Source organism: Telopea speciosissima, chromosome 7 (assembly GCF_018873765.1).
Source record: "Telopea speciosissima isolate NSW1024214 ecotype Mountain lineage chromosome 7, Tspe_v1, whole genome shotgun sequence".
Classification (NCBI taxonomy): Eukaryota; Viridiplantae; Streptophyta; class Magnoliopsida; order Proteales; family Proteaceae; genus Telopea; species Telopea speciosissima.
Genome location: NC_057922.1, coordinates 50,876,078 through 50,900,802, shown reverse-complemented (window position 1 = coordinate 50,900,802; position 24,725 = coordinate 50,876,078). Strand labels below are relative to the sequence as shown.

The window sequence follows — 24,725 nt, the reverse complement described above, 5'->3', positions numbered from 1 at the left end:
TTTGTCTGAACTGTCAATTTGTGCTAATACCAATCCAATATCATATTAGTTTTCGGGTTGACCGATTCCGATACCAAACACTAAAACCATGGGAGGAGTCTCTTCAACAATCTAATAAGAGTATGTGTTCATATTTATGGTATTTTCCATATTAGGGTTCAAACACTAAACCGGCCATTGAGATATAGATAAAATGCTTACGGATGCTGACATCCAGATCGTGACATTACAAATTACAACGGGTAAGATGGCATATAACAAAACTTTTTTAAACTGGAGGAGAGAACAAAAGACAGAGGAAAGAGTTGAGTCGGGCATCACTAATTCACTATCTGTCAGAAATCAGAATCAGAGGTACTGTGAGTGGTGGTGGGGTTGATCGTTGATGGCTTCAGCTGCGATTCGACGCCTTATTTCCATTTCCCACACGTGATTGTGATGCCTCTTCTCACCTCTGACGTCTTTCTCTCTCTCTATTTCTTCTTCCTCTCTTCTTACCCTCACGCATTAAAGGCTCTCTTGTCAACCTGTTCTCTTGCCTTCCTCTGCTTTTTCTTCTTTCGAACAACTGCTCTTACTGCTCTTCACACTTCTCTTATTCTTCTTCTTTCTCGGAACACAGTGAAGAGTCCAGATGGGTTTCACTTTCATGGGTTCTCTTCAGAATCTACTATGGTTCGTAATCTCAATTTCAATTTCCCTTCTTGTCATCAACGCCATCGCTTCTTCTTCCGATCTCGACACCTCATACCTCGAAGACAGCAGTCGTTATTTCTGTTCCAAAGATTCAAACCAGAAGAACCAAAGCTCTTCTGGGTGTTCATTGTTATCTTCCAAGATAATAGACTCAGATTCTGGAATTTGGACTAAAGATTGCTCAGAAAAAATATTGGAACTCGCGAAACAGAAGGAGAACGTGGAGTGGTTAAAAGGGTTAAGGAGAAGAATTCATGAAAACCCAGAACTGGCTTTCGAGGAATTCGAGACGAGTCGATTGATTCGGGTCGAGTTGGATCGGTTGCGAATTGGTTACCGCTTTCCTTTGGCTGAGACTGGCATCAGGGCTTCCATTGGAACTGGTGGCCCTCCTTCCGTCGCCATCAGAGCTGACATGGATGCTCTTCCCATTCAGGTTTGGTTTCTCTTATTTCTTTAGGGGGAATTGGGGTTTTCGTTTTTGCTTTTAATTTTATTGAAAAGGGTAGTTAATTTGGTAGTTACGTTAGTTGTACAGAGACTTTACTTGATTGCTTCTGATGAGGAAATTTTGTTGCAGGAAGCTGTGGAATGGGAGCACAAGAGCAAAGTTGCGGGAAAAATGCATGCTTGTGGGCATGATGCTCATGTGGCCATGCTTCTTGGTGCTGCTAAAATTTTGAAGAGCCGAGAGCATCATCTAAAGGTTCTGTTAGCTACAGATTCTCTGTATTAGACCTAAAACATGGTTGTTGGTTTGTGGATTTTCTATATATGAATTTAGATATGAGAATCTAACACACTCTGGAGTGACTTGAGTATTAATTTTAGTTTATGAAGCCGCCCTACTAGTTGGGTTTAGCAGTTTAGAGTTTTAAATTAATCCATGGTGGTTGTATATTTTTTTTAAGCCATTGATTGTGATTTACGATTAATTTTTTGGTTAATTTGGATAGTGTTAATTGTATAAATTAATGAAAGTGAAGAATATGCTTTCCTCTTTTTTTAAAAAGAAAAAAATTAGAACTTTAATCTTCTTTGTATATCTTTTGATCTACTTTTACTTTTAATTATAGTCAAGTAACAGTCTAGGAACAATGGCACAGTGTTAGAATTTATTAATTCAGAAAGCTCAAAATCTCGAAATGCCTTCCTCTTCTCCAAGGGAAAGTTTACACTTAATTAAGAATCAAGGCTGACCCCACACCACTGACTAGAAAGGGATTCCCTCCCAATTATTTTGTTTCACCTCTCAAAAAGAGCAAGGAAAATGCTTCAAGGGTGCTTTGTTAGCGTTGGAATTGTCTTTTCACTGTGGCTACAAGGCTTTTGTCTCTGTTCTGATGTAATTTGGCTTTTTTCCATTGTTACCCTTTTGGTGGTCTGAAGCTCCTACTTTTTTTCCTTTTTTTGTGGTCTACACTTGTTGGCCATTGACATGCATGTTTTCTTTTCCTGTGGGAGGATTAATCATCCTACCTAGCCTTATCCTGTTTTACTGAACTGTTTTCAGTTGCAGTATGTGGTCCTTCTTAATTCAATATAAGCATAGCAGAATAAGCACCCTTGGTTCCTCCCATCCCCAAGAGAGAAGCAGAGGGGGTGGGTGGGATGTACTAAATGATGATTGGAAGAAAATGAGTGAATTGTGAATAGTTTCCTTCTGTGAACTTGTTCATCTATGTTGTGGATTCTCTTTTTCTCCTCCCTATTTTGTTAACAGGATGAAATTAGAACCTGATGTTTGAATCTAGTTTGAAACAATGTAATGTTCCTTTCTCTAGGAGATCATAAAATCCTTGAAGAATAACAATGGTATACCCTTTATAGAACAGCCCAACTCTAAGGAATGAAAGATAGAATGACCTGATGGCAAAAAATGTCTCCATCTTCATTGATGTGAAGTGCTTCATGGTCACAACTAAATCATATTTAGTTGTTGAGGAGTTTGGAATTGGATCCTAATCTGATTGAATTATCTTGTGCAGGATTATGATGAGCTTGAAACTGTATCAAAAATAAAAAAAAGTTTAGGATCTCTTTCAGGACAGAAAATGATCACATCTGTCACTGTTGAAAAGTAAATAACTTGCTAATTTTGTAGCAGAGGCCACCTTTCCTGATTCCTTGCATATTTATGTTCTTTCTATAAAGGGAACTGTGATCCTGCTCTTTCAGCCGGCTGAGGAAGCTGGGAATGGTGCAAAACGAATGATGGCAGATGGGGCTTTGGAGAATGTGGAGGCCATATTTGCTGCTCATGTATCCCATGAGAATCCCACAGCAACCATTGGATCAAGGCCTGGCCCTTTGCTTGCTGGCTGTGGCTTCTTCAGAGCTGTAATAAGTGGAAAAGGAGGCCGCGCAGCGAGTCCACACCAGTCTGTTGATCCTGTTTTGGCTGGTTCGGCTTCAGTAATCAGCCTACAGAATATTGTATCTCGGGAAGCAAATCCACTTGATTCCCAGGTATGTTCTCTTTAAACAAATCCACTGAAAGAAATCTCCTTTTGTACCCCTGGAATAATTGCAAATATTTGAATATGTTTCTTCTGAGATAAATCTAGAGCTTTGCATCCTGAAATAATCGCATCTTTTTTGTTCTGGAGGCTTTAAATTTTTTTAAATTCCCTAGCATCTCATTACTTACTTTATCAGCCCTGATTCAGGACACAAAACAACCATTGATTTTGACTCCATTTAGGGCACTCCTTCAGGATTGATCTTTGGGAAATTGTCAGCCTGCCACCCTCTGAAGTATGCCATTATTTTAAAGCACCCACACTAAGTATGCAAATATCAATCTTTTCACCTTAAAGATATGAATATAATTTCTGTTGATGATGGTTCTTTGGCGACATCAAGATCTAATGAGCACCCTTAATTTTAATTTCAATAATTGCCAAGATTTCTTAATTTCTGTGGTGCTATTAGGCTTTTCTTAATTAAATCATTGTTTTTCTCTATTTCAGGTAGTGTCAGTGGCTTCATTTAATGGAGGGGATAATCTTGACCAGATCCCTGAATCGGTTATCCTCACTGGTACCTTTAGGGCTTTCTCCAATACAAGCTTCTATCGACTCCTAGAAAGAATTGAGGAGGTATATATATATATATTTCAAAGTTCAAATGCTCTTAAGTAGGCAGATCAACTCTACAATGTAGCACCAGGGTCTTTTAAATCCTTCAGTTGTGTATTTATACTTGTATGAGCTTAATTACTACAGCTTTATTCTAAACAGGTGATTGTAGAACAGGCTAGCGTCTACAGATGTTCTGCAACTGTTGACTTCTTTGACAAAGAGAACCTGATATACCCTCCCACAGTGAATGATGAGCATATGTATGAACATGTACAGAAGGTAGCAATAGATTTGGTTGGTTCCAAGAATTTCAGGGTGGTGGAACCAATGATGGGTGCAGAGGACTTCTCCTTTTATTCACAGGTTGTCCCAGCAGCCTTCTTTTACATTGGTGTGAGGAATGAAACATTAGGATCAACACACTCAGGCCATTCTCCTTATTTCATGATCGATGAGGATGTTCTTCCCATCGGCGCTGCAACTCATGCTGCAATTGCTGAAAGATACCTAAATGAGCATAGATGGAATTCTTTGAATACTTGAGAATTGGGAATGGATGTTATTATTAGTGGAATAATCATGGGAAAGTCAATTGATAGAAGCAACTCATCAGTCCTTTCTGGTTAGGTAGCTTCTCTATAAATTTTTTCTCCTTTGTTGGGGTGTAGTAGGAAATATTAACCCTGTAAATGAAATCCTAGTGTTGGATACCTACTTATTGTATGTATTGTATATTGAAGAAGTTATTGAAACTGGCTACGTTTTCTGTCAGAAGCATCGAACATTATGTTGGACAGTTGTGTATGTGTTGTCATTGTTGACAAACTATTCAGTGCATTCTTGTGTGTTGTGGAAGTCCGAGAGTTGTCAGATAGTATGTATGACAGTACAGTCAGGAATCGTTATCCTCTCCTGTAACTGCACCTTGCAGTATTGCATCGTGCGGTGCAGCGGAGGCCATGTGATACAACGGGCCCCACATGATGCACATGGCCTTTGCAGTCGCCGCACGATGCAGTACTGCACCGTGCGGTAACTGCATGCATAGGATCGTTACCGGCCAGCTTGGTAGGTTTGGCAGTGACTTAGAGCATCGGGACAGCTGTGGTCGTAGTTGGTGGGGTGTTTTGATGTGTTTTACAGTGTTTTATGAAGTGTGACAGCATGTGAAAGGTTCAGATGATGTGTCGGAAAAATATTGAAAAAGTGCATCACAAGTCACCGCGGAAGGATCATTTTTAAAGCTACTTTTGAAGGACTTACTATCAGAATTGAAAGAAGTGGTGAACATGAAAGTTGATGCTCGTCGCATTTTCTTTCAAATGCAACTAGTTTCGTCCGATTTCGATGTGAGACGGAGAAGTTATAAAAGTTTTCATACAGGGTGTAAAAACGGAGCAAATCTGGAATAGGTCGGGAAAGTGAGCTTACACAGGTGTTATTGGACCTACTGGTTACGTGTGGTAAAACAGATAATTTAAAACTAAGTTGCCACATGGCAGCATAAGCCACCGCATGGCATGCATACATGCAAAGGAGGATACCACACAAGCATGACATGTGAATAGTACACATGGCAGCTCACGCACAAGACCCCATGCACGAGAGGGGCCATGTCGGGCCAGCTTTGGCTTTAGGCCTTGGCGTACATAGATGCCCACTTGGGCTTTTTCGTCGCCCGGTGATTCTCAAATATCGCAGAACAAAATGTGATACGATAAGATAGAATGCAATAGAAAGAAAGAAAGGGAACAGGTTACTTACTCCTAACGGTCAAAGCGAGTCCTTTCATTCTGAATTTATTTAATTCAGAATGAATCAAATCTCCCCAAGTAGGATTCGAATCTACGACCAGTCGGTTAACAGTCGACTGCTCTACCACTGAGCTACTGAGGAACAACGGGAGATTAGATCTCATAGAGTTCAATTCCCGTTCTCAACTCACGACCAATATGAACCCGAAGCTTCCTTCGCAACTCCCGGAACTTTTTCGTAGTCGCTCAATTCCATGCCTCATTTCATAGGGAACCTCAAAGTGGCTCTATTTCATTATATTCCATCCATATCCCAATTCCATTCATTTAATATCCCTTTGGTGTCATTGACAAAAGAGATGTCCTTTCTAGTCTATCTCTTTCTATTTATATATATGGAAAGTGAATAAATCATCATATAATAATTGAGAAATTGCAATAGAAAAGAAAAAGGGGAAGTTTGTGATGATTTTGAAATATTTTCTAGTAGGTAATCTATTATCCTTATGCATGAAGATAATCAATTCGGTCATTGTGGTCGAACTCTATTATGGATTTCTGACCAAATTCTCCATAGATGTGAGATGTTGGGGTACTTAACCAAATTTTTTGGCTTAAAGTAACGTTACAAATTGTGAACAAGTTATTCCCATTAGATTGCTACAGTTCAAGAATTTTCTTGGCCATTGGATTGCAATCCGAGTGGTTAAATTCTATTTGGAGCATGTGGAGTGACCAAGGCGAACTTGATTTTAGAGTGAGCATTCTTATCGGTTGGGTGCACCGAGGATCTTTGCACTGATGCTTCAACATATCAAATTCTCAATTGTACTTTGCAGGTGTTGATTCAGTGTAAAGTGTGCATTTTAATATGCATTAATGATTCCATTTAAGTTGTTTTCGGTGGCTGAGCATGCACGCTACTGACAAGAAAAATATTCTCAGAATATTCAATGCAAAAGGCAGATTCTATTTCGTGTTTGTAATTTAATAGACGACTATAACACCTGACATCAACTTGTTACATTCGTTGTATCATGAGATTTCATGAAAATTACAGATATGCCTTTCGAAATCAGGGTTTTGAGTTCCCAACTTTGACTAATGATATCTCACTCGTTTAAAGACCTTTTGAGATGAGTTATTTTTTGAAATTGAGTATTTTTTTTAGGAGAACATATTGATGTCGTCAATTGCAGCAATAGGACGTTCTATGACCTAATTTCACTAGATTTTCTTCGTATTGATCATATGGGCCAGTCAATCAGTCTATGATCGATTGTTGCATGTTTTTTGTGATTCTCACAGGCAGAGGAAGGTGTTGTGAATGGTGGAATATTGAATTTTAGCGATTAGGATTGCTGAATAAGTAATCTTGTATCAAATCCCTTTTTGTTCTAAGTTGATGATCTGTATTGATATACCTAGACTGTACATGTATTTCGGATTTGGGATTTGAGAATTTTTTTACAACATTATTTGTATGGGCTATTAGGTGGGTGCCTAGTAGAGTTTAAAATTGGGGTGATTATCCTAGTTCTTGTACGTGAGAAAACAAAAGCAGGGGCTGCAGTCTCTGAGTCATTGTAGCGATCGAAAGTCATAGTGTATTGAACAAAATACGAAACCCTTACAGGTTGCTCCGTGGATGTAGGCAAATTGCTGAACCATGTAAGATTGTGTGTCCTTGTCTATATTTTCATATTGGAGTGTTTTTTATTATTAAGTGGTTGTGTACATCCCGATAGATTTGACCATACATTAGTTGTGAGGCAAGAGTATATATGAATTAGACTAGTACATTTGGTGTGCGCCAGTCAATTTATGTTTGCAACACTATAAAAATAGGCATTGCATCTTCGACGAAGATTAAGGAAAAATTATTTTCCATCCTGTTTCACCCTTTCTTAATGTTGAAGTTAATTCAACAAGTGGTATCAGAACTAGATTCAGTGACAGAGAACAATTAAGGGATTCATAGAGCAGAGATAGCTTTGGGAGAAGGGTCTGTGGCTGGCAAAACACAAAATTAGATGGATTTAACTTTAGCACTTGGAAGAGACCAATGGAGTTTTATCTTAGTTCTCTGGGTATGATAGTCATGGAATCGATCAAGAATGGGTAGACAGCCCCCCAACCACACCTATTGCTGATGTAGAAGAAAAGAAGAAATATATGAATACTCAGAAGGTTTTAAATGCAATATCTAGTGTTTTGACTGATAATGAGATGACCAGGTTAATTACCTGTACAATTGCAAAACATATGTAGGATAAACTTGTGAGCATTCATGAGGGAGATTCCAAGATCAAAAATATCAAACTACAGAATCACAAAGCTACCTTCAATAATTTAAGGATGACAGTTAATGAAGACATATGCAAGCTACATGCTCAGGGTGAATGATGTTGTACAAGCAATCAAAGGATTGGATGAGACACTGATTAGTTCTATAGTGATTTAGAAGGTACTAAGATCATTGCCCCCAATTAAGATTTGATTCAAAGGTTCCTGCTATTGAAGAAACAAAGAATCTTGACAGAATTTCTCTTGATGAAGTTAATAACACTCTCACTGCATATGAAATAAAGATTAGCAAGAGTAAAGGTAAGTTTCATGACAAAGAAGCAGCGTTCAAGGAAATGAAGAAACTTAACATAAATGATAACATAGATGTTGAGATCAGTAGTGATGATGAGGCGGCTGCAAACTTTTTTAGAAAGCTCACCAGAGGCAAAGGCAAGTACAAAAATAAACTCTCATTCAAATGTTTTGATTGTAAAGTAATAGGACATTTTGCTCTCAAGTGTCCTAACAGAAAGAGGAAGAATGATAGTTAAGATGAAGAGAAACAACCCAAAAAGAAAAAAAGGTTCAAGAAGAGGTCAACAAACTTCAGAAAATAGAGAAAAGAAGAGAAATCTCCATTTTAAGAGAAGTAGTGACTCATCAGAGAATGATACAAATGATGATTTAGTTAGTGCCTATAGTAAAGCTTTGTTCATGGTTTATGAAACTAAAAACAAAGAGAAGGAAGTTAGAGAATAGGAAATTGAATATAAAACTGAAGAAGGAAATTAGTGTGTTTGAGAGTAAAATCATCTTATATAATCGATCCAATAATAATCCCAACCCGATCGGATTTGATACCAATATTGATATTGATCCAACTGATACTCGATACTTCAAACCATGGCCCTCTTTTACCAAAAAAAAAAAAAACCATGGTCCGCTAAATCTCTCAACCCAATCCCTTAAACTTGATACTTTGGTGAATTAAAGTTGCATGTCTTTGGTTTCAACTAAGGAACTGTCTACACAACCTGAGCATTTTCTTGCTCCCATCATGGTTGGATGGGCTTAAGCTATTTTCCAGAAGAGGGTCAGTACAAGTTTTTTCATTAATTAAAATTGGGTTGCCCATGAATAAAGTAGACATTTATTTGAAGGGTAAGAGAATGCTAGGGCCAATGAGACTAAGCACAGAGGCATTGGTTTGAATATGATTTTCTATTTCACTGAAGACTGAATGGTCTTTTCACATGCTCCTGTGTTCGGGTACAGTAACCACGCGATAGGTTACTATTCTTTATCCATTTTTTGTATATATTCATGCAAAACTCACTTCATAGACTTTCTTTTATAATAACATATGAATCTATTATATTGATCTAAAATTTTGACCATTGATAGGTGATTATCTTGAAATCAAATTTGGGTCCAACTAAAGTGTGCATGATGAGATGATTTTTGGGTTTGGATGTGTTGGAACCCAACTTTCTATGACTATTTTAGAGTGTAAAAAGTGGATATAAGAGAAAAGAAAAACATAACAACACAAAAGTAACGGATAATCTAGATTCTAACACAAATTAGGAGAAAGTTTTCCTTCATCTATAAAGGGAGGGTTCACCCACCATCTTAGGGTTCATAAGCCCTTAGGCCCCATTTGTTTAGAGGGTTGGGGTGAGATTGTTGGGAAAATGAAACCCACATGTTGATGGGGTTTTGTTGGGATAGAAATGTTGAGGTAAAGTTACTTTTTTCATGAACAGTAACCAAAGTCCCACCAAGACTTTAGATAGGATAGGGGTGGGATTTTGAAATGCAACATCAGCAGACAAAGCATTTAATGATACTCCCTGAGTTTTTGTAAGTTCACCAACCCAAGAAAACTAAAGAAGGTTAAGGTGGGATTTTGAAATGCCACATCAGGATTTTCTCACTCCATCAAAGTCCTCTCTAAATAAATGGGGCCTTATAGAAATTTATTATAAATCTAAAATACCCTTCTAATACCCTCTCCCGTTCATCTGAAAACTCATTGGATCAATTTATGTATCTTTGTCTTTTTTATAGAAAATTTTCATTTTCTTTTTATTTTATTTTATTTCAAATATAGCCTAATTCTAAATGCAAGTTGAGTGGTACAAAAAAAAAAAAAAAAGATAGCAGTTTTGACACGTGAGTTTGGTAGTCGCATTATAGTCTATTGTCATTAATATGTTTGGTGTTGCCGCTGAAATTCATTTAAGGTGAACCTGCACATGGAGAGTCAAGAAATGAGACAGAAGAACTAACCGGAAGGAGCTCCGATGGGACTTTTAATGCCTAAATCAGATCTCAGGAAAACAACAATAGAGCGAGAGAGAAGAAAGAGTAGGAGGCTTAAGATTGCATGATTTTACCTCTGTACTTCAAGTATTATAGTTCTATTTATAAGACGAGGAAGGAATGTCTTGAGTTTACGTAAGGCTCAAGTTCACATTGTCCAGAACTCATGCGTAACACATTTGAGTTTAGGCAGGAGTTATGAGTGAGAACTGTTGAACATAATTGGTCTTCTTCTTGTAGCTGGCATCATGGAGGGTACCAAGTTGGTTGCCCACATGGAAAGCTTTGGTTATGAATTTGATGTGAGGAATCTGATCTTAATGGCATCTCTATGGCCTTGAACCAATCATGTGTAGGCTTGCATACATAGCTTCAGACCTGAGCCCCTACCACGTGGTGTACACTCATTGGTGAGGCAATCTTATATGTATCATCCGATATAACTACATTTACGTTTTAGGAGTTGCTTTTTTCTACCCTTTTATAAACCTTTCGAAATCAGAGTCTAAAATGTTGGGTCAAAGTTAACCTGAAAGATTTTTCGGCCCTTTTACACTTTTGAGTGAATTTTTTCACCAACGAACAAATTCTTGTAGGTATTAGGTTATCCAAACAAAAAAACCAAAATTAGGGGAGCGTTACCTCTTTATAGCACAAGTGCAGTACCTCTAAAGGAATATGGAACTTGAATAAATGACCATTTTAGAAACAAACGGATTCTCAGGTTCAATGATTGAGAGAAAACTCAAGCAATAGAATTGATCCTCACACACTAGGGTTTTAGACCTTAATCTCACAAGGAAGACAAAGTGTAAGAAAGAGAAAACCCCTATCTCACAAGGAAGACAAAGTGTGTGTGTGTGTGTGTATGTGTGTGTGTGTGTGTGAGAGAGAGAGAGAGAGAGAGGCAACTAATAGTATGCTCTATCTCTTACCCAAGCATGGAGGGAGACAGTTGTGGTGCCCACTTACACTAATCTATATGTGACTATTGTTTCCTAACTAACATTCCACTCTCTGGCACTCTTTATTGATAGAATGGGAACCTTAATCTATTAAAGGGATTTCCTTGTAAGAGTCATATTCAACGTGTGTAAATAATAGCAATTACCTAAAAATCTCACTTTTAAGTAGTTACATAATTACCTCCCGATAAGTACACCCCCTAAATGGTAATAACCAAAATCCCATTAACATGATGGAAATAATTACATCAAAGTCCTCGACTTAACAATATCACCTAATGGGCTTATGTGTATGAAATATGAACATCGTAAAAAGCCCTAGCCCGTCGAAATGGCTATGACAGAGAATCTCAAGTACTAATTGGACATAAAACTTTTGAAAAACCTTTTCAAATATAATTATTAAATAAATAATAAATATTTTAAATGCATTAATAGAATCGTTAGAAAACTACCACCAATCGAGCTCGAAATTTTAGTCCAATCGTAGTCCTATAATTCTCTCAGATATTCAGTTTATTCAGGAAGTGGATACCTTCTTGAGTATCTCTTTCCTTCATAGATGAACATTCTGAATCCAACGCATCGATATATAGTGTGTATGAATTATCCTTTGGTACTTCAAAATGCATAAGGTGTTACCAAAAAAAAAAAAAAATGCACAAGGTGTAACTGCAAAAATAAGGACCTCTTATGTATGGGACCCAACAACTTTTATAGAGAATCTTATGAACTTTTTTTTTTGGTAGAGAGAATCTTGTTACTTAAAACAACTGATAGTAGTCCATGCAAAATGCTTAGATGATCCAGTTTGACATACATAAAAGACTAATACTCATGTTTATATCCTTAAATCACATTCCGAAAATATAAAATGTGACACCCATATTAATAGAATGGCCCAATTATATCCCTAGCTGCGAATACTTTAAGGTATATAACCTTGGGGCAACATATCGTATATTAAATAAGAATGTAAATTAATATAATCACTTTGAATTGGGTTTGATGGATACATATATCCAATTAGACGTTTAGAACGTATCTTGGGTACTCAGGAAGCCTGACATTTATCTAGACCATCTCATGTTTATGAGGTCTTTTCGTTTTTGAGACATATCCGTGGACTTTCAAGATGCTCAAAAAACGATGATGGTTCCCGAACCTTCCCATTCCTGAAGATTTTTTTCTAAAGGTTTGTTAGGTTATATGAAATAAAGGGAATAAAAATGTAATTTTTAAACAACAGGTGCTCACCAAGCTTAGCGAGATGCTCGAAAGATTGATGTCACCACCAACTCCTCAAACAAAACTAGAGGTAGGGGAGACATCATGCATCCCAACGCTCAATCTAGGAGGAACTCGGTTTTCCCTTCTCACCCCACCGACTCCTATTACTACCTCGCAATTGTTCTTCATTCCAAGATTAGTCAAATTGGACTTTTTGTGTTACCATGGAGAGGAAAATACGACGAGTTGGACCTGTAGAGCGGAGCAGTTTTTCAACTTCCACCAAACACCTGAGGAGGAGAGGGTGGCATTAGCTTCGTTACACTTAGAAGGAGATCCGCAGATGAGGTTCCAGATATTTAAGCAAGATCAAAGAATGCTGGACTGGCGCACCTTTTGCGATGGATTGCATTCTAGATTCAGACCGACCCCCTTTCAAGATTCTTTAGGGAGCTCGCCAAGCTGCAGCTACTTGGTACTGTACTAGATTATCAGTCTCGGTTTGAAAAACTCCTCTCCAAGATGGGGCCTCTTCCACCAAATCGGTAGGTGAGTTTTTTTGTAAGGGGACTAAACGACCAAGTCAAGGCCAACGTCCTAGCTGGTTGCCCTACGACCTTATCTACAGCTATTGGATTGGCTCAACTGTACGAGGCCCGTGACCAATCACTTGCAAGAAAGAGCATTTTAACGGATGAAAAACCTCTTCCCGTTCGTCGACTCACGACATCGGAGATACAAGAAAGACAGACTAAGAGACTTTGTTACAACTGTAACGATCGAATAGTGCCGGAACATCGATGCAAGAAATTATTCTTGATCGAAGGTTGATATGAAGAAGAAGAGGAAGGGGAGGATTTGGATACTCTTAATTTTCAACAAGTGGTCTTGAGAACAAGAGCAAAGCCTAGCAAGGAAAAGTTGTTACTTGCAAGTGGACATGGGAGGCTAAGATGTAGTAGGATTAATCTAATTATGTTTATTTTAATTATATAAGTAGTTATCTCTATTGGAAAGTTACAAGAACTTCTCTAAGGAGGAGTATTAAGAATGGTGGAGGAATATTATGAGTTGGGAAGTAAAAGGGAAATGTGGAAGAGTGTTTTGTAACTTCTATTTAATCCTATTTAATAAGGATGAAAACTAATAAAAAGGATAAAAATTATTAACCTAAAATTATCTCATACTCTTTAGAGACGAGGGCTGACGACCTCCTGACCATGCCATTGATTTCTAAATTTCTTTACTGCTTGTTATCTCCTTCTGTCCATGATAGGTAGTAAAAAAGGAAAATCAGTGCAAGTACCAGATATCAACTGTCTAGACGTTCTCCCTTAATCTGGAGTGGTTCTTCCTTTTCTATGACAAATTTCACCTGGGTTAATTCTTCCTTCCTGTGCATTGTTCATGGTTCCCAACCCAATCGCATCGTTAGCATGACTTTAATACACAATATAAACACGGGTACCGATCAACTCAAAAACCTATACAATATCAGATAGGTATCGGAAAAGATTGACCGTATCAAACAAATTTGCCCCTGATCCTCCACTAAAAATAGGTTTTTTAACTGATTTACCCCTTATCCATACCATGTCACCACTACAATATCGGGATCGGTAAGGTGCAAAATTGTAACAGATCGCCCATACTAGGACCATGATCGGCACTGCTTGCCGGTTAACATTACAGACAAGGTCAAGTCCAATAGCCAACAGAGCATGTTAATTATGATTCTTGAACGAAATCCTGATTCCTGACGACAATATTATGCGACGTCCAGCAACAGACTAGAAAATCAAAGGAAAGTATAGGACAGCTGCGCTTTAACAGATCTGAACCAAGGACCTAAAACAATAAATATAGTCCCCATAAGTTTATGAAATGATTATAACAGTGACCATCTTAAAGCTTGAAACTTCAAATGTTCCAGTGGCCCAATCCACACCCAATCTACCGCATAAATGCCTCGTCAACTCTCCCGTCTCCCCTCTCATGGTAGGGGGAAGGCAATGGCTAGAGATTCCAGCTAAACTAATCAATTAGGCATTCAAAAGGCATACTCAATTTACATTCAAATACTTGAGGATATGGAAACCACAGGCATAGGATAATCGATTTTCAAATAGATTAAACTCAAATAGTTTCTACATCCGGAATCCGGATAACTTTACTGTTCCCTATTCTATCCCTTACAAAAAGGAAGGACGACTTAAAACTAAAGCTGGACAAGGAAGTGCCCCCTATTTTTCATTTTATTCAGGGTAAAGATCAGTTAAACATGTTTCTTCTGCTTGCTTTGTATCACCATACCCTCTAGCATATGTCTGCATCCTTGTAAACTCAGGGAAGCAAATCCTGCAAAATAAGGAGAGTGGTTACTCTCCAACTCTAAAACTGGTCATCCATGACCAAGAATAGTTAATGTAGACAAAAGTCAAGTGCCAAAAGGAATGAAAAACAAGTGGCATGTTTTCCAGCAGAAACACCAGGAAACATTGGCTATCCAATAAATTGATCCAAGGCAGAAAAGCAACAAATCAAATCCTACTTCAGGAAGATATTAATGTAACCACATAAAAATACACAAATCTATTATATAAAGAAGCATAGCACAAGGTTGCAGTTGGACCTTTACCTTTCATCACTCATCACAGCTCATCTTTTGATGAGTCCTGCTCGTCTTTTGCTGGCTGCTTCTCTTCTTGTACAGAATCCTGCCCGCCAGTTTTAGACTGATCCTTCTGAATAAATTTGATGAATGAGGTGATATCCTCCTTTGTTCTATCACCATCGTACTGCAACAGATCGCCACTAGCTGTTTTGAAGTACAATGTCGGGTAACCTTTAACGTCAAAAGTCTCAGTTGGGATGTCATTTGCAGTTGCATCCTAGACATGAGATATGCTGGGATTCAGTAAAGAAAATCTCCAATATATAATGCAATAATGCTGCATAATGGAGGGTAAATGCGAGATGTACATTAGAATAGATATATTTCATTAGAAAGAACAGAGAATGGTACAAATAAAGAGCCACGCACCACCCAAAACAACAAAAGAAAGAAATGAACAATATAAACAGAGCTACAACTCAAAAAGGGTTTGAAACTCCAATACAGTCGAGGGCAAACAGCTTTCTTCGTTCCACAAGGTCATCATCTGCAAGGTCATTGGCATACTTCGCTCTCCATTGGAATAGGAAATTCACCAGAGGCAAGATGGCATACACATCTATAGATAAACCATCTCCAAGGCCAGTGAGACACTCGGAAACCAACCACCGTATCTGTCTTCACAGTTTTCATTCCTCATCTCACTTTCTTTTCAAGTACATAAAACGATTAGCTTATTTTTCATAAAATTATCAGAACTGCAACATCATGCCCCATTGAGGGCATGAGCTTTCGCAGACTGTACCTAAGACAACTCCAGGCATAAAAGAATCTATGAAAGGAAAACTTATCCATATCAAACCAGAAACAAATCCTATTATCCATAATGTCTCTCATTTGATACATGTGAGGATAGAAATGTCATTTGCCATATAGATCATAGAAATTTAAAGGAATTTAAAGGAAAAAAATACTCTCAAATATTTATGAGGATTAAACATCTAAATCATTGAACTTGATACTCATCTTACTAATCAAATAATGCAAAAAATAATAGCAGAATAACTGTTTTGATCTATTTTATCTAGGATGTTCCTTTCCATTAGTACTCTTTGTTTTCTTTCTTTTTTTTTTTTTATAAATTCCACCATAATTTAAAAAGTTACAGAAATAATAGGTCAAAGTTATATATAAGTCTGTGTTTTTTGTTGTTGTTGTTATAATGTCCAACAATCAACAAGAAAATTTATTGTACAGACTGTATACTTTACATCCAAAATTTATTGTACAGACTGTATACTTTACAACTATTATAACCAGTGAATTATCTTGCCCTCGGGGCAAACAATTATTAAATGTGTGATATGAACATGACTAACCAGATTGGTTATGCTATCATCATAATTTGGCCACAATATCATAGACCCAGGCAGTACCTTGGGTGGGTTCATAGTCCACATACTTGTGGTTAAAGCATAATTACATTTTCCTTGCATATGGACGGCAAGAAAAATTAATCTAACTTGCTGGGCAATGCATTTGGATGATCTTATTATTAATTAAAAAAAAATTAAAAAAAAAAAGAGATCTTACTATCTTTGCAATGATAACATCAGGATCACTCTGGAAAGAGATAGCAACTTCTTCCAAGATAGGGGCCAGCTTCTTGCAATGTCCACACCAAGGTGCATAAAACTCCAACAGAACTGTGGAACAAATGTCAAATGATTAAACACTGTTTAAAATAAATTGGTGTCATAGGGAGCCAAATGGAGGATAACTTAAAGCATTACTGTCACTATTTTATTTTTATGGGTGGGCAATTAGTTCTACCACGTGGCAGGTCCAATGGTGCTGAAATTTTAGTTTCCGCCCAAACAGAGTTGACCACATGGAAAAACAACTTGAGGTCCATGAAGATTGTACATGGAAGGGTATGCCATTACTTGGAAGGATGATTTAATCCGGCATAACCTTTTCTCTCTCTTTTCTGTGGCCTGGACGGGATATACTTCTCTAAGATTTCTATTTTTCCTTCCCTTTTTTACCTTGTATTCCATACAGGATTTTTCCAAAATGATAATTCAATAGGGATATATCCATTATGATGTAAGAGATGATGAGAAGTACACACCATTCTTTCCAGAGTTGAAAACAACATCCTGGAGGCTGTCAGCAACCACTACCTTCACAGGCTCACTGTTAACTTCAGGAATAGGTTCTGACTTCACATATGGCTTTAAGTTGCCGTCCTGCATACATGTACAAATGTCAAAATGTGATGAATCAAATCAAACAAATAACTGTAATCTCATGGCCAAGAATTTGCAACTTCTGAAATAAAATATGGGAAAAAAACAGAGATTATAAAAGATTTAATTCCAGCAAGCTATGTTCGGATTTTAGGAATGGAAAATCCCACCAGTTTAGACTTCCCTAATAGTAATTGAAAGTACAATCTACCATAAGATGTCAAACTGCATTCGCACTACTACTAGAAATTCCCATGCTGCAGAATTCAAAATCCACAATTTTAGGTGAACGTATGAATTCCTACTGGTCATGGGAGTTAAGATTCATGAGATGATACAAAGAAACTATCTGATACTGATTTAGCCCCAATAGTACATGATTAATTAAATCTTTTCCAGCACAAATGCTAATGGGAAACTTGATTCCTCTAAGCATTCAGAAAGTGAATATAAGACCATTACCATATAAACAGAACCATGTAAATAAAGAAAGAGTATTATCACCATGTACTCCTTCAACCACGATGCAATATGATCTGGTTCGAGATTTGGTTTGAGATATTTCTTGCCATCATTGCTCTGTACGATGAGGAGAGGCACCTGATCCTCTCGAAGACCAAAATACTGTTCATCCAATCCAATGGAAAAATCACCATTTAAAAAGGATTAATTGTGTGAAAAGAAGCAGCAAATAAAAATACACCAACAAAAGATTATAGTTACCTGGAATGCACCTTGACTAGCCTCAAGGTCTCCCAACAAAAATCCTACTCCCTTGCCTTTGTACTGCTGAGCAACATCATGGTATTTTGACTTGAAATCATCAACAAGGTCACCACTGAAGTTTAAAAATAGCATCACCTGCACATTCCAAAATTGCAATGAGGAGGGTATTCAAGGGATGAATGTTTTAGCAGATAATATTTAGCTCGCACAGTCAAATCATATATGTGAACTATCTGGATGATGCTATCAAAACCCTAAAACAGTAATTAACAGTATCACTGAAGCATTTAAATGAAAAGATAACTCCAGCGAAGTCCTTTTCACAATATTTTTTTTTTGGGTAAATAAAGTCCTTTTCACAATAATTAAGGAACAAACTACTGGAGTATCCCTAACCCAACCATTCAAAAAAAAAAAACCAAAAAATAATAACCATCTATTATAAGTTAAAGAATCCTACTATGACTCAGATCCTTGGGCTCAACGGAAAAATAACAGAGATATGCAGATACACAAAAGAAAGCCCCGAAAAGAATTCCAAGTTCCTCTATGTACTTGACAGGCATATTTTATGGCACTATAATGAAATAGGTCACTAGTTGTTTCTTGTTTGTTTTCTTTCTCGGGTCTGTACCATTGTTGAAGAGCCAGGTTTTGACTTGGGCAAGTCTTAAGTTGAGTAAAAAAATTACAAAACCTAGCCAAAAACATATTGACTGTTTTTTTTTATGAGAAAACGAAAAATATATAAATTAAAGAGAACAGAACAGAACAGAACATATTGACTTGATCGATGTAGAAAAATGGCCATACTCTGTCCGAGTTTGTCTGAGTCACAACAGAATCAGAGTTTTGACCCAAGTCACATAAAACTCACCAAATGCAGTCATTTTTTAACTAAGTCTAAGACTCTGTTCCACCTACCTTCAGTCCACTTCTCCAATCTCCCACCCTGTTTAAGACTGCTCTGACACCCCAAGCAGCCTTTCCATCAACCTTGACTTCTCTTCACGCTACAACTTCCCGGACGGCAGCAATGAGGCAGCATCGACATTGGCCTGTACACCCCCCCCCCAAAAAAAAAAAAAAATGTTGGATTCCACAGGGAATCTCTTCTCCCTTTATTTGCTCAGGAAGCATTAGCTCTGGATTTGAGCTCAAGAATCACTTCTCTACTGAAATGGAAGACTCTCCCACAACAGCACACCAATAGAGCAGGTTACCTTGAGTCTTGAGAGGCCCATCAGGGAATCTGAGAACAGCTGGTGAGCCTTCACAAAATTCTGGCGGAAATCCCTTCAGTCCCCTGCAAACCTTATCAAAGCCCTGAGTGATGGTCTCATCAAAGAAATCAACTTGAAGTAATCGTTGACTCGGTTTCAGAATTCTGCTATCTGTCGAGATAGTTCCAGATAGCCCCTATTTCACGATTTTTCCCGTCGACAGCTACTGCTATCTCATAAAAACACTCAACAAGGGTTCATTTACATAATAGATACAGCAGCATTCAATGCTACTAAAAAAGTATTTTCCATAGTAACTAGAACAGAAATTTAAAGGTTTACAGAGAAGGATTTGCAATCATAAGATTGGATGGATATTGCAGGAATTGATTCAGCTAGGCAAACCCAGTCCTTAAAATTCATCGTAAAGCTCTTCAACTGGAACTGGAAGTGAAAGCCTCATCACCCATTAAAGGGGTCCAGTGAAGGGAAACAAGAAATGAGGAAAGAGGATAAATCAATTTCGTTTTTCCCCTAGGTCCGATCTGGAAGCAAACTGCATGAAAAGGGAAATTAAAAGTTCTGCACAAATTCTACTCAATTATTATTTTTTAGGTAAAACAGTAAGAGTCGACCAATGATGATTCTTTCACCTCCAAATCTCAACACCCCAAAACATCCCTTCAAGTCTTCATGTTCTGTCTAAGTTCACATGTTCAACTTCAGATTCACACTCTGCAAGTCCTCCCTGGGTATCCCCTCCTCTCCAGTTCTGGTCTCAGGTGTAAACAACCCTTCAAGTTGTTAATATTCTCTCGAAGTTCAAGTGTTCAACTTTCAGACTCACACACTGCAAGTCCTCCCAGGGTAGCCACCACTCTCCAGTTCTTCTCTCTGCTCAAAGGAAACCCTACTCCCTGGGTAGCCCTGCTGTCGAAGAAATCATCAAGCTACCCTTGAACGAGTTCAACACTGGCAACACACTGTTCCAACCTTTCCAGGGACAGTTGAACATGAAAGCCGATCCAAAGAGCAAGAAAAAGTGACTCTCCCTGGCCAGTTTTGACTCTCCAGAATCGTCAGGTTTTGAGGATGACGAGTTGAGAAACCTGGTTTTCCAACAATGTACTATTTTTCCTATTTTGGGACACCCACAGGCCAGGACAAGCGAAAGGCAGCCCGAGCAAAACCCATAGGCTTGAGTGCACACTGGACCTAGGCTTAACTTCAGCCAAGACAATTGAGCTCTCCCAAGATGCCACTGGACAAGGTTGAATAAGGCCAGCTCATATTCCACATGCTTTGTCCTCATTACAATTTTATAGCATAATTACTAGAAAATGCAAATGTATACTCTAAATATAACATATTTATTGTTTTAAAACATACCACATGTAATCTGCAAATGCATATTAATGTTGTGTATGTAACTAATAAAATTACAATCTATGGCAGCATGGAGTATTTGGAATACAACCAGATTTATATCAATGATCCAGGCTAGGTCTAGACCAATTTTGGTTTGAAGCAAACCCATGTAACACTTATTGGCCTCCACACAGAGCCTAAAACAAAAGCTGAAACATCAGCTTCAGTGAATCAGGATTCATGCTAGCTTAGGCAGGGGTTGGACCAACCACTTTGCAGCCCATCCTTGTATTAGATATTGGCCCTCATGCTTGGATGCAGTACTTTCTATTTTTTTATGAATGGAAGGATTAATTTATTATTTGACATGAATAAATTTGGAGAATAATTATCAATGACATAGAAACTAGAATTCATAGCCCTCAGAAATTTACCACATAGAAACTAGAATTCATAGCCCTCGGAAATTTACCTTGGCATTAGGACTGTTGAAGAATTTTATGACGAATGGGTTATTATTGGGATCCTTGTTGAAAACAGTAACCACAGGCAAACTAGCTTCCTCGACAAATTGCTCCAGAGCATCAACATCAAAATTCTGCATGTGCAAAATGTACATGATGTAATACATTGCACCCATAACAAAATCTGAGAAAGAAAAAGGAAGAAACATGCAAACAAAAACAAAGCAAGATCCTGTGTGGTTTTTAGGAATATATTCCCATACCTGGAAATCAACAACGAGTTCATCAAATGGCTTGAACAACCTAACAGTGGGACCACTCACTGTTGACTCTCCTCTGGGAAGGTGTTTTGCATCCAATGTATGACCAAAATCATAGTCAGAGCGCAGTTTCTCCGTTAACTGTGTAAAGTTCTCAAATTCCTCCCCAGAAAGTTTGTTAAACACCCCAACCTACAACAATGTGCTACAACATTACTACCTTCTCACAATTTACTTAGAAAAAAATATAAGGCAAGTAAAAGATATTCCACATACAATAAAAATCTTTTTGTCATCAATAAGATTTCCAGCATCTTCTACGGATTTTATCTCAGCTGATGCAGGACCAGCTTGCTTTTTCAAATATGTCACTATACCATCAGCATCCCGAGGCCCTTTGAAGTCTTGTACATTCTTTCCGCCATTTCTGAGAATCTTGATGGTTGGGAAACCCCTAATCTCAAATTCAGTGGCAAGTCCTTTGTTTGCTTCTTCATTGGCATCCACTTTTGCAAGAACTACGGGAGGGTCATGACTACTCAAAATTGACGCAGCTTTCTCGTACTACAAGTCAAATAACATATTATGAGTACAAACAAATCCAGTAGGAAGCTGATAATATGCATGACTGTCTAAAACTTACAAGTAGATAAAGAATGAAAGCAAAATCCTGATTTGAACATCTCAGATGAGAAATATTATACCTCAGGAGCAAGATTCTTACAATGACCACACCTGTCACAGAAAATGAAGGAAATAAATCAAACTGCCACAAGACAATCACATTTAATTTGTGCTCTATTGTACATTTGACTTGCTGATTTCACTTTTTAGCAGATTTAAATTTATGCTTAAACAAACTAAACAAGCAAAAGATGACACCAGCAAAACTTCTTTCTAATATATTCTAAATATAAGAGAATCACACCCATTAGAAGTACGAATTGAGGAATATATCGAATAAAAAAAAACTTATTAAAATAAACCCCCATAAAATTGCACAAATAACAAAATTTTTCTCAAAATGTTTACATTACAGTTTCCCAATGACACCACTTTTCCCTCGAAACAGAGCAATTGGCATTTTCAGTGAGAAGTAGATACCAAATCACAAACCACTAATTTCAAAAAGATGCATTTTAGAATGCTATAACAATAAGAACTGTATCAACCATGATGACTTCACAGATGAAATAAAGAAATCGAACATCTCGGCAGTGCGGTTTGCTCATTCTGGTCCCACCTAAAGATAATAAAATTAAGGATAAATTACGCGTCACCCCCTGGTTTTCAAACGAAACTCAGATCACCCCTGGTTTTTGAAAAAACTCAAATCACCCCTCTACAGCAACGGTGTTAGTCTGCTGTTACTTAAGATCCAAAACTTCAAAAAATCGGCATCAACTCTCTAGGAACAAAAAAATGGAAGTCCAACAAAATCAAGCAGTAACTAGCTCGATGGCAGATGCATCACCATGCATTAGCAACCACCAACCACCACTGTCTTAGCATTGGTAACGATCATCCAAGAACCACAACAAAATATAAACAGAAAGAGAAAATATAAGCTTGAATGCCCGATCAAAAGATATATCACCCCCAACTGAACCAAAACCACAATAAACCCATGATCCATATGCATATAGCATACCTCAAAAACAATTTGAAACGCCCATACCTTCCTTTACTAATCCAGATTTTCCCCTTGATCGGAAAATTGAAATCCATTTACCAGTCCCCTTTCGTTTATTCTAGAGTTCGAACTTTAAAAACTGAATAAATGCATGTAAAAACAGGAGACACCAGGAAATTTGAAAACGTCGATCCAACCATTGATTAAAACAATATTATTACATCCGGGAAAAAAAATCTTTGTGAATCAAAAAATTCTTATAATTTTATCTTAAGAATCATCAATTCATCACCGAAGAAAGAAAAATGACCATAAATTGCTAGAATTTCCAGAAGGAACAATCTTAGATCACGATAATGAAACTAAAATCAGAAGCGCGACAGAAAGGGGAAAAAAAGTAGATCTGTTAATCAGAATGAGCATAAACTCAATTTTGCATACAGAAAGGAAGAATATAACAATTCATCGTAATACCATGGAGCGTAGAACTCAACGACGATGAAATTTTGTTTGCCAACAGTTTCGGAGAAGTTGGAGTGATCAAGAGTGAGCACAAACTCCCCAGACTTGCCTTCTTCACCTTCCGCAGCAAAAACTAATCTATTAGATGAAACGAACAGACACAAAACGAAAATGCAAAAGCAGATCGATACCCTAGACGCCATGGTCAGAGCTTCCAGCTCACAAACACACACACTCTCTCTAAGATATTTTCCGAGAAGAGAAACCGAGTCAAGCGTGGTCAGTCAGTTTTCCGCAAATAATGGATAGAACACAGAGACAGAAAGAAAAAGAGCGGTCTAAACTTGCGCGGATTTAATTCTTTCTAAAATGGAAGAAGAAACGTAAGGAGAATGAGCGTGCACGTGTTTTATTCTAAATCAACGGTTACTAGTTTATATGATTAATTATTTTCCATTTTACTCTCCTTCCATTTGGTGAATATTAGTGTGTCTCACAGCCCTAAGGTATTACCATATTTGTGAAGATCAGAGCGTTCGGATTATTGGATTCTCTGACAATTAGATTTTCATTTTGGATAGTATATTATGGTGAGCCATAGAGTTAGAGTCATCAGTCATGTGCGGGTCCTACAGTCCTACTGTCTACATATATATTGTTCGTGTAGATAGATGTTATCTGTACAAGTGCACAGAGAATCCTCACCCAAGATAATTGAAGGAGTATTGACGGGGATCCTTCCAAAATTGTTTCACGGGTTTAAATGCTTGCGTGTACGGATAATGACGTCATCCAATAGACACGTGTTTCACAAGAGATAAGGTTTTCCATACGTGGATAGAAAACTGAAAAGTATGTGGCAGCTTTAGCTTTTTACTCTTTTTATTTTTCTGAAAAAGCTCTCCAACGTAACATCATCCATTAAACATGTGTTTCACAATAGCCGAAGGTTTTCTTTTATGTGGACAGAAATCCATATGTTGCAGCCTTGAAGGCTTGCAGCTTCAGCCTTTTTATTTGGGTAATTTACACATATCATCCTTGAGGTTTGATTAAAGGCTATTTTCACTTTTTAGTTTTGAAAAATTCTGCGTATCGCCTGAGGTTTGCAAATTGTAACAAATAAGCATATTTCATTAGCTCAACATTGATAAAAATTAGATTTGAATTAATAGAATTGCCCTTTTAAGAAGAACCTAAACAAAAAAAAAATACCAAAACCTGCAACTCATCTTCCCCAAAATCATCGATTTTGAAGAAGTTGAGCTGCAACCATCCCAGCGTCCCATTGATTTGTTAAAATGTTTGCCACTCAATCACTCTTCTTCAACCTCTTTGCCTGAATCGAATCATCACCATCTTCACCATCACTCTCTGCTCC

The 24,725-nt window shown here is 37.6% G+C and overlaps 2 protein-coding genes and 1 non-coding gene across 3 annotated transcripts; 1 reads left to right on the top strand and 2 right to left on the bottom strand.

The window, feature by feature from the left end:
* Window positions 1-605: 605 nt before the first annotated feature.
* Window positions 606-4,444, top strand: LOC122666713 (IAA-amino acid hydrolase ILR1-like 6). The gene is made up of 5 exons (XM_043862764.1): window positions 606-1,132; window positions 1,277-1,402; window positions 2,851-3,165; window positions 3,669-3,797; window positions 3,939-4,444. Exons 1-5 carry the CDS (start codon window positions 635-637, stop codon window positions 4,320-4,322), a joined length of 1,452 nt encoding a protein of 483 aa, XP_043718699.1. The 5' UTR covers window positions 606-634; the 3' UTR covers window positions 4,323-4,444.
* A 1,159-nt stretch (window positions 4,445-5,603) lies between these two features.
* On the bottom strand, window positions 5,604-5,675 carry TRNAN-GUU. Its single transcript has one exon. It is a non-coding gene; the product is annotated as a tRNA-Asn (tRNA).
* A 9,305-nt stretch (window positions 5,676-14,980) lies between these two features.
* On the bottom strand, window positions 14,981-23,623 carry LOC122668822 (protein disulfide-isomerase-like). The gene is made up of 10 exons (XM_043865361.1): window positions 23,357-23,623; window positions 21,954-21,984; window positions 21,526-21,813; window positions 21,253-21,441; window positions 20,998-21,123; window positions 17,932-18,069; window positions 17,713-17,832; window positions 17,091-17,208; window positions 16,550-16,662; window positions 14,981-15,233 (listed from the first exon to the last, which is right to left on the bottom strand). The coding sequence occupies exons 1-10, from the start codon at window positions 23,545-23,547 to the stop codon at window positions 14,994-14,996; spliced, it is 1,554 nt and encodes a 517-aa protein (XP_043721296.1). The 5' UTR covers window positions 23,548-23,623; the 3' UTR covers window positions 14,981-14,993.
* Between the last annotated feature and the right edge of the window lie 1,102 nt (window positions 23,624-24,725).

Coding starts and splice junctions, on each gene's coding strand:
- LOC122666713 (XM_043862764.1), top strand. CDS start 635: ATGGGTTTCACTTTCATGGGTTCTCTTCAGAATCTACTATGGTTCGTA. Junction 1,403..2,850: donor GCCGAGAGCATCATCTAAAG/GTTCTGTTAGCT, acceptor CTTTCTATAAAG/GGAACTGTGATCCTGCTCTT. Junction 3,798..3,938: donor TCCTAGAAAGAATTGAGGAG/GTATATATATAT, acceptor TATTCTAAACAG/GTGATTGTAGAACAGGCTAG.
- LOC122668822 (XM_043865361.1), bottom strand. CDS start 23,547: ATGGCGTCTAGGGTATCGATCTGCTTTTGCATTTTCGTTTTGTGTCTG. Junction 21,985..23,356: donor GTTGAGTTCTACGCTCCATG/GTATTACGATGA, acceptor TTTCTGTGACAG/GTGTGGTCATTGTAAGAATC. Junction 16,663..17,090: donor TTTCAACTCTGGAAAGAATG/GTGTGTACTTCT, acceptor TTTGTTCCACAG/TTCTGTTGGAGTTTTATGCA.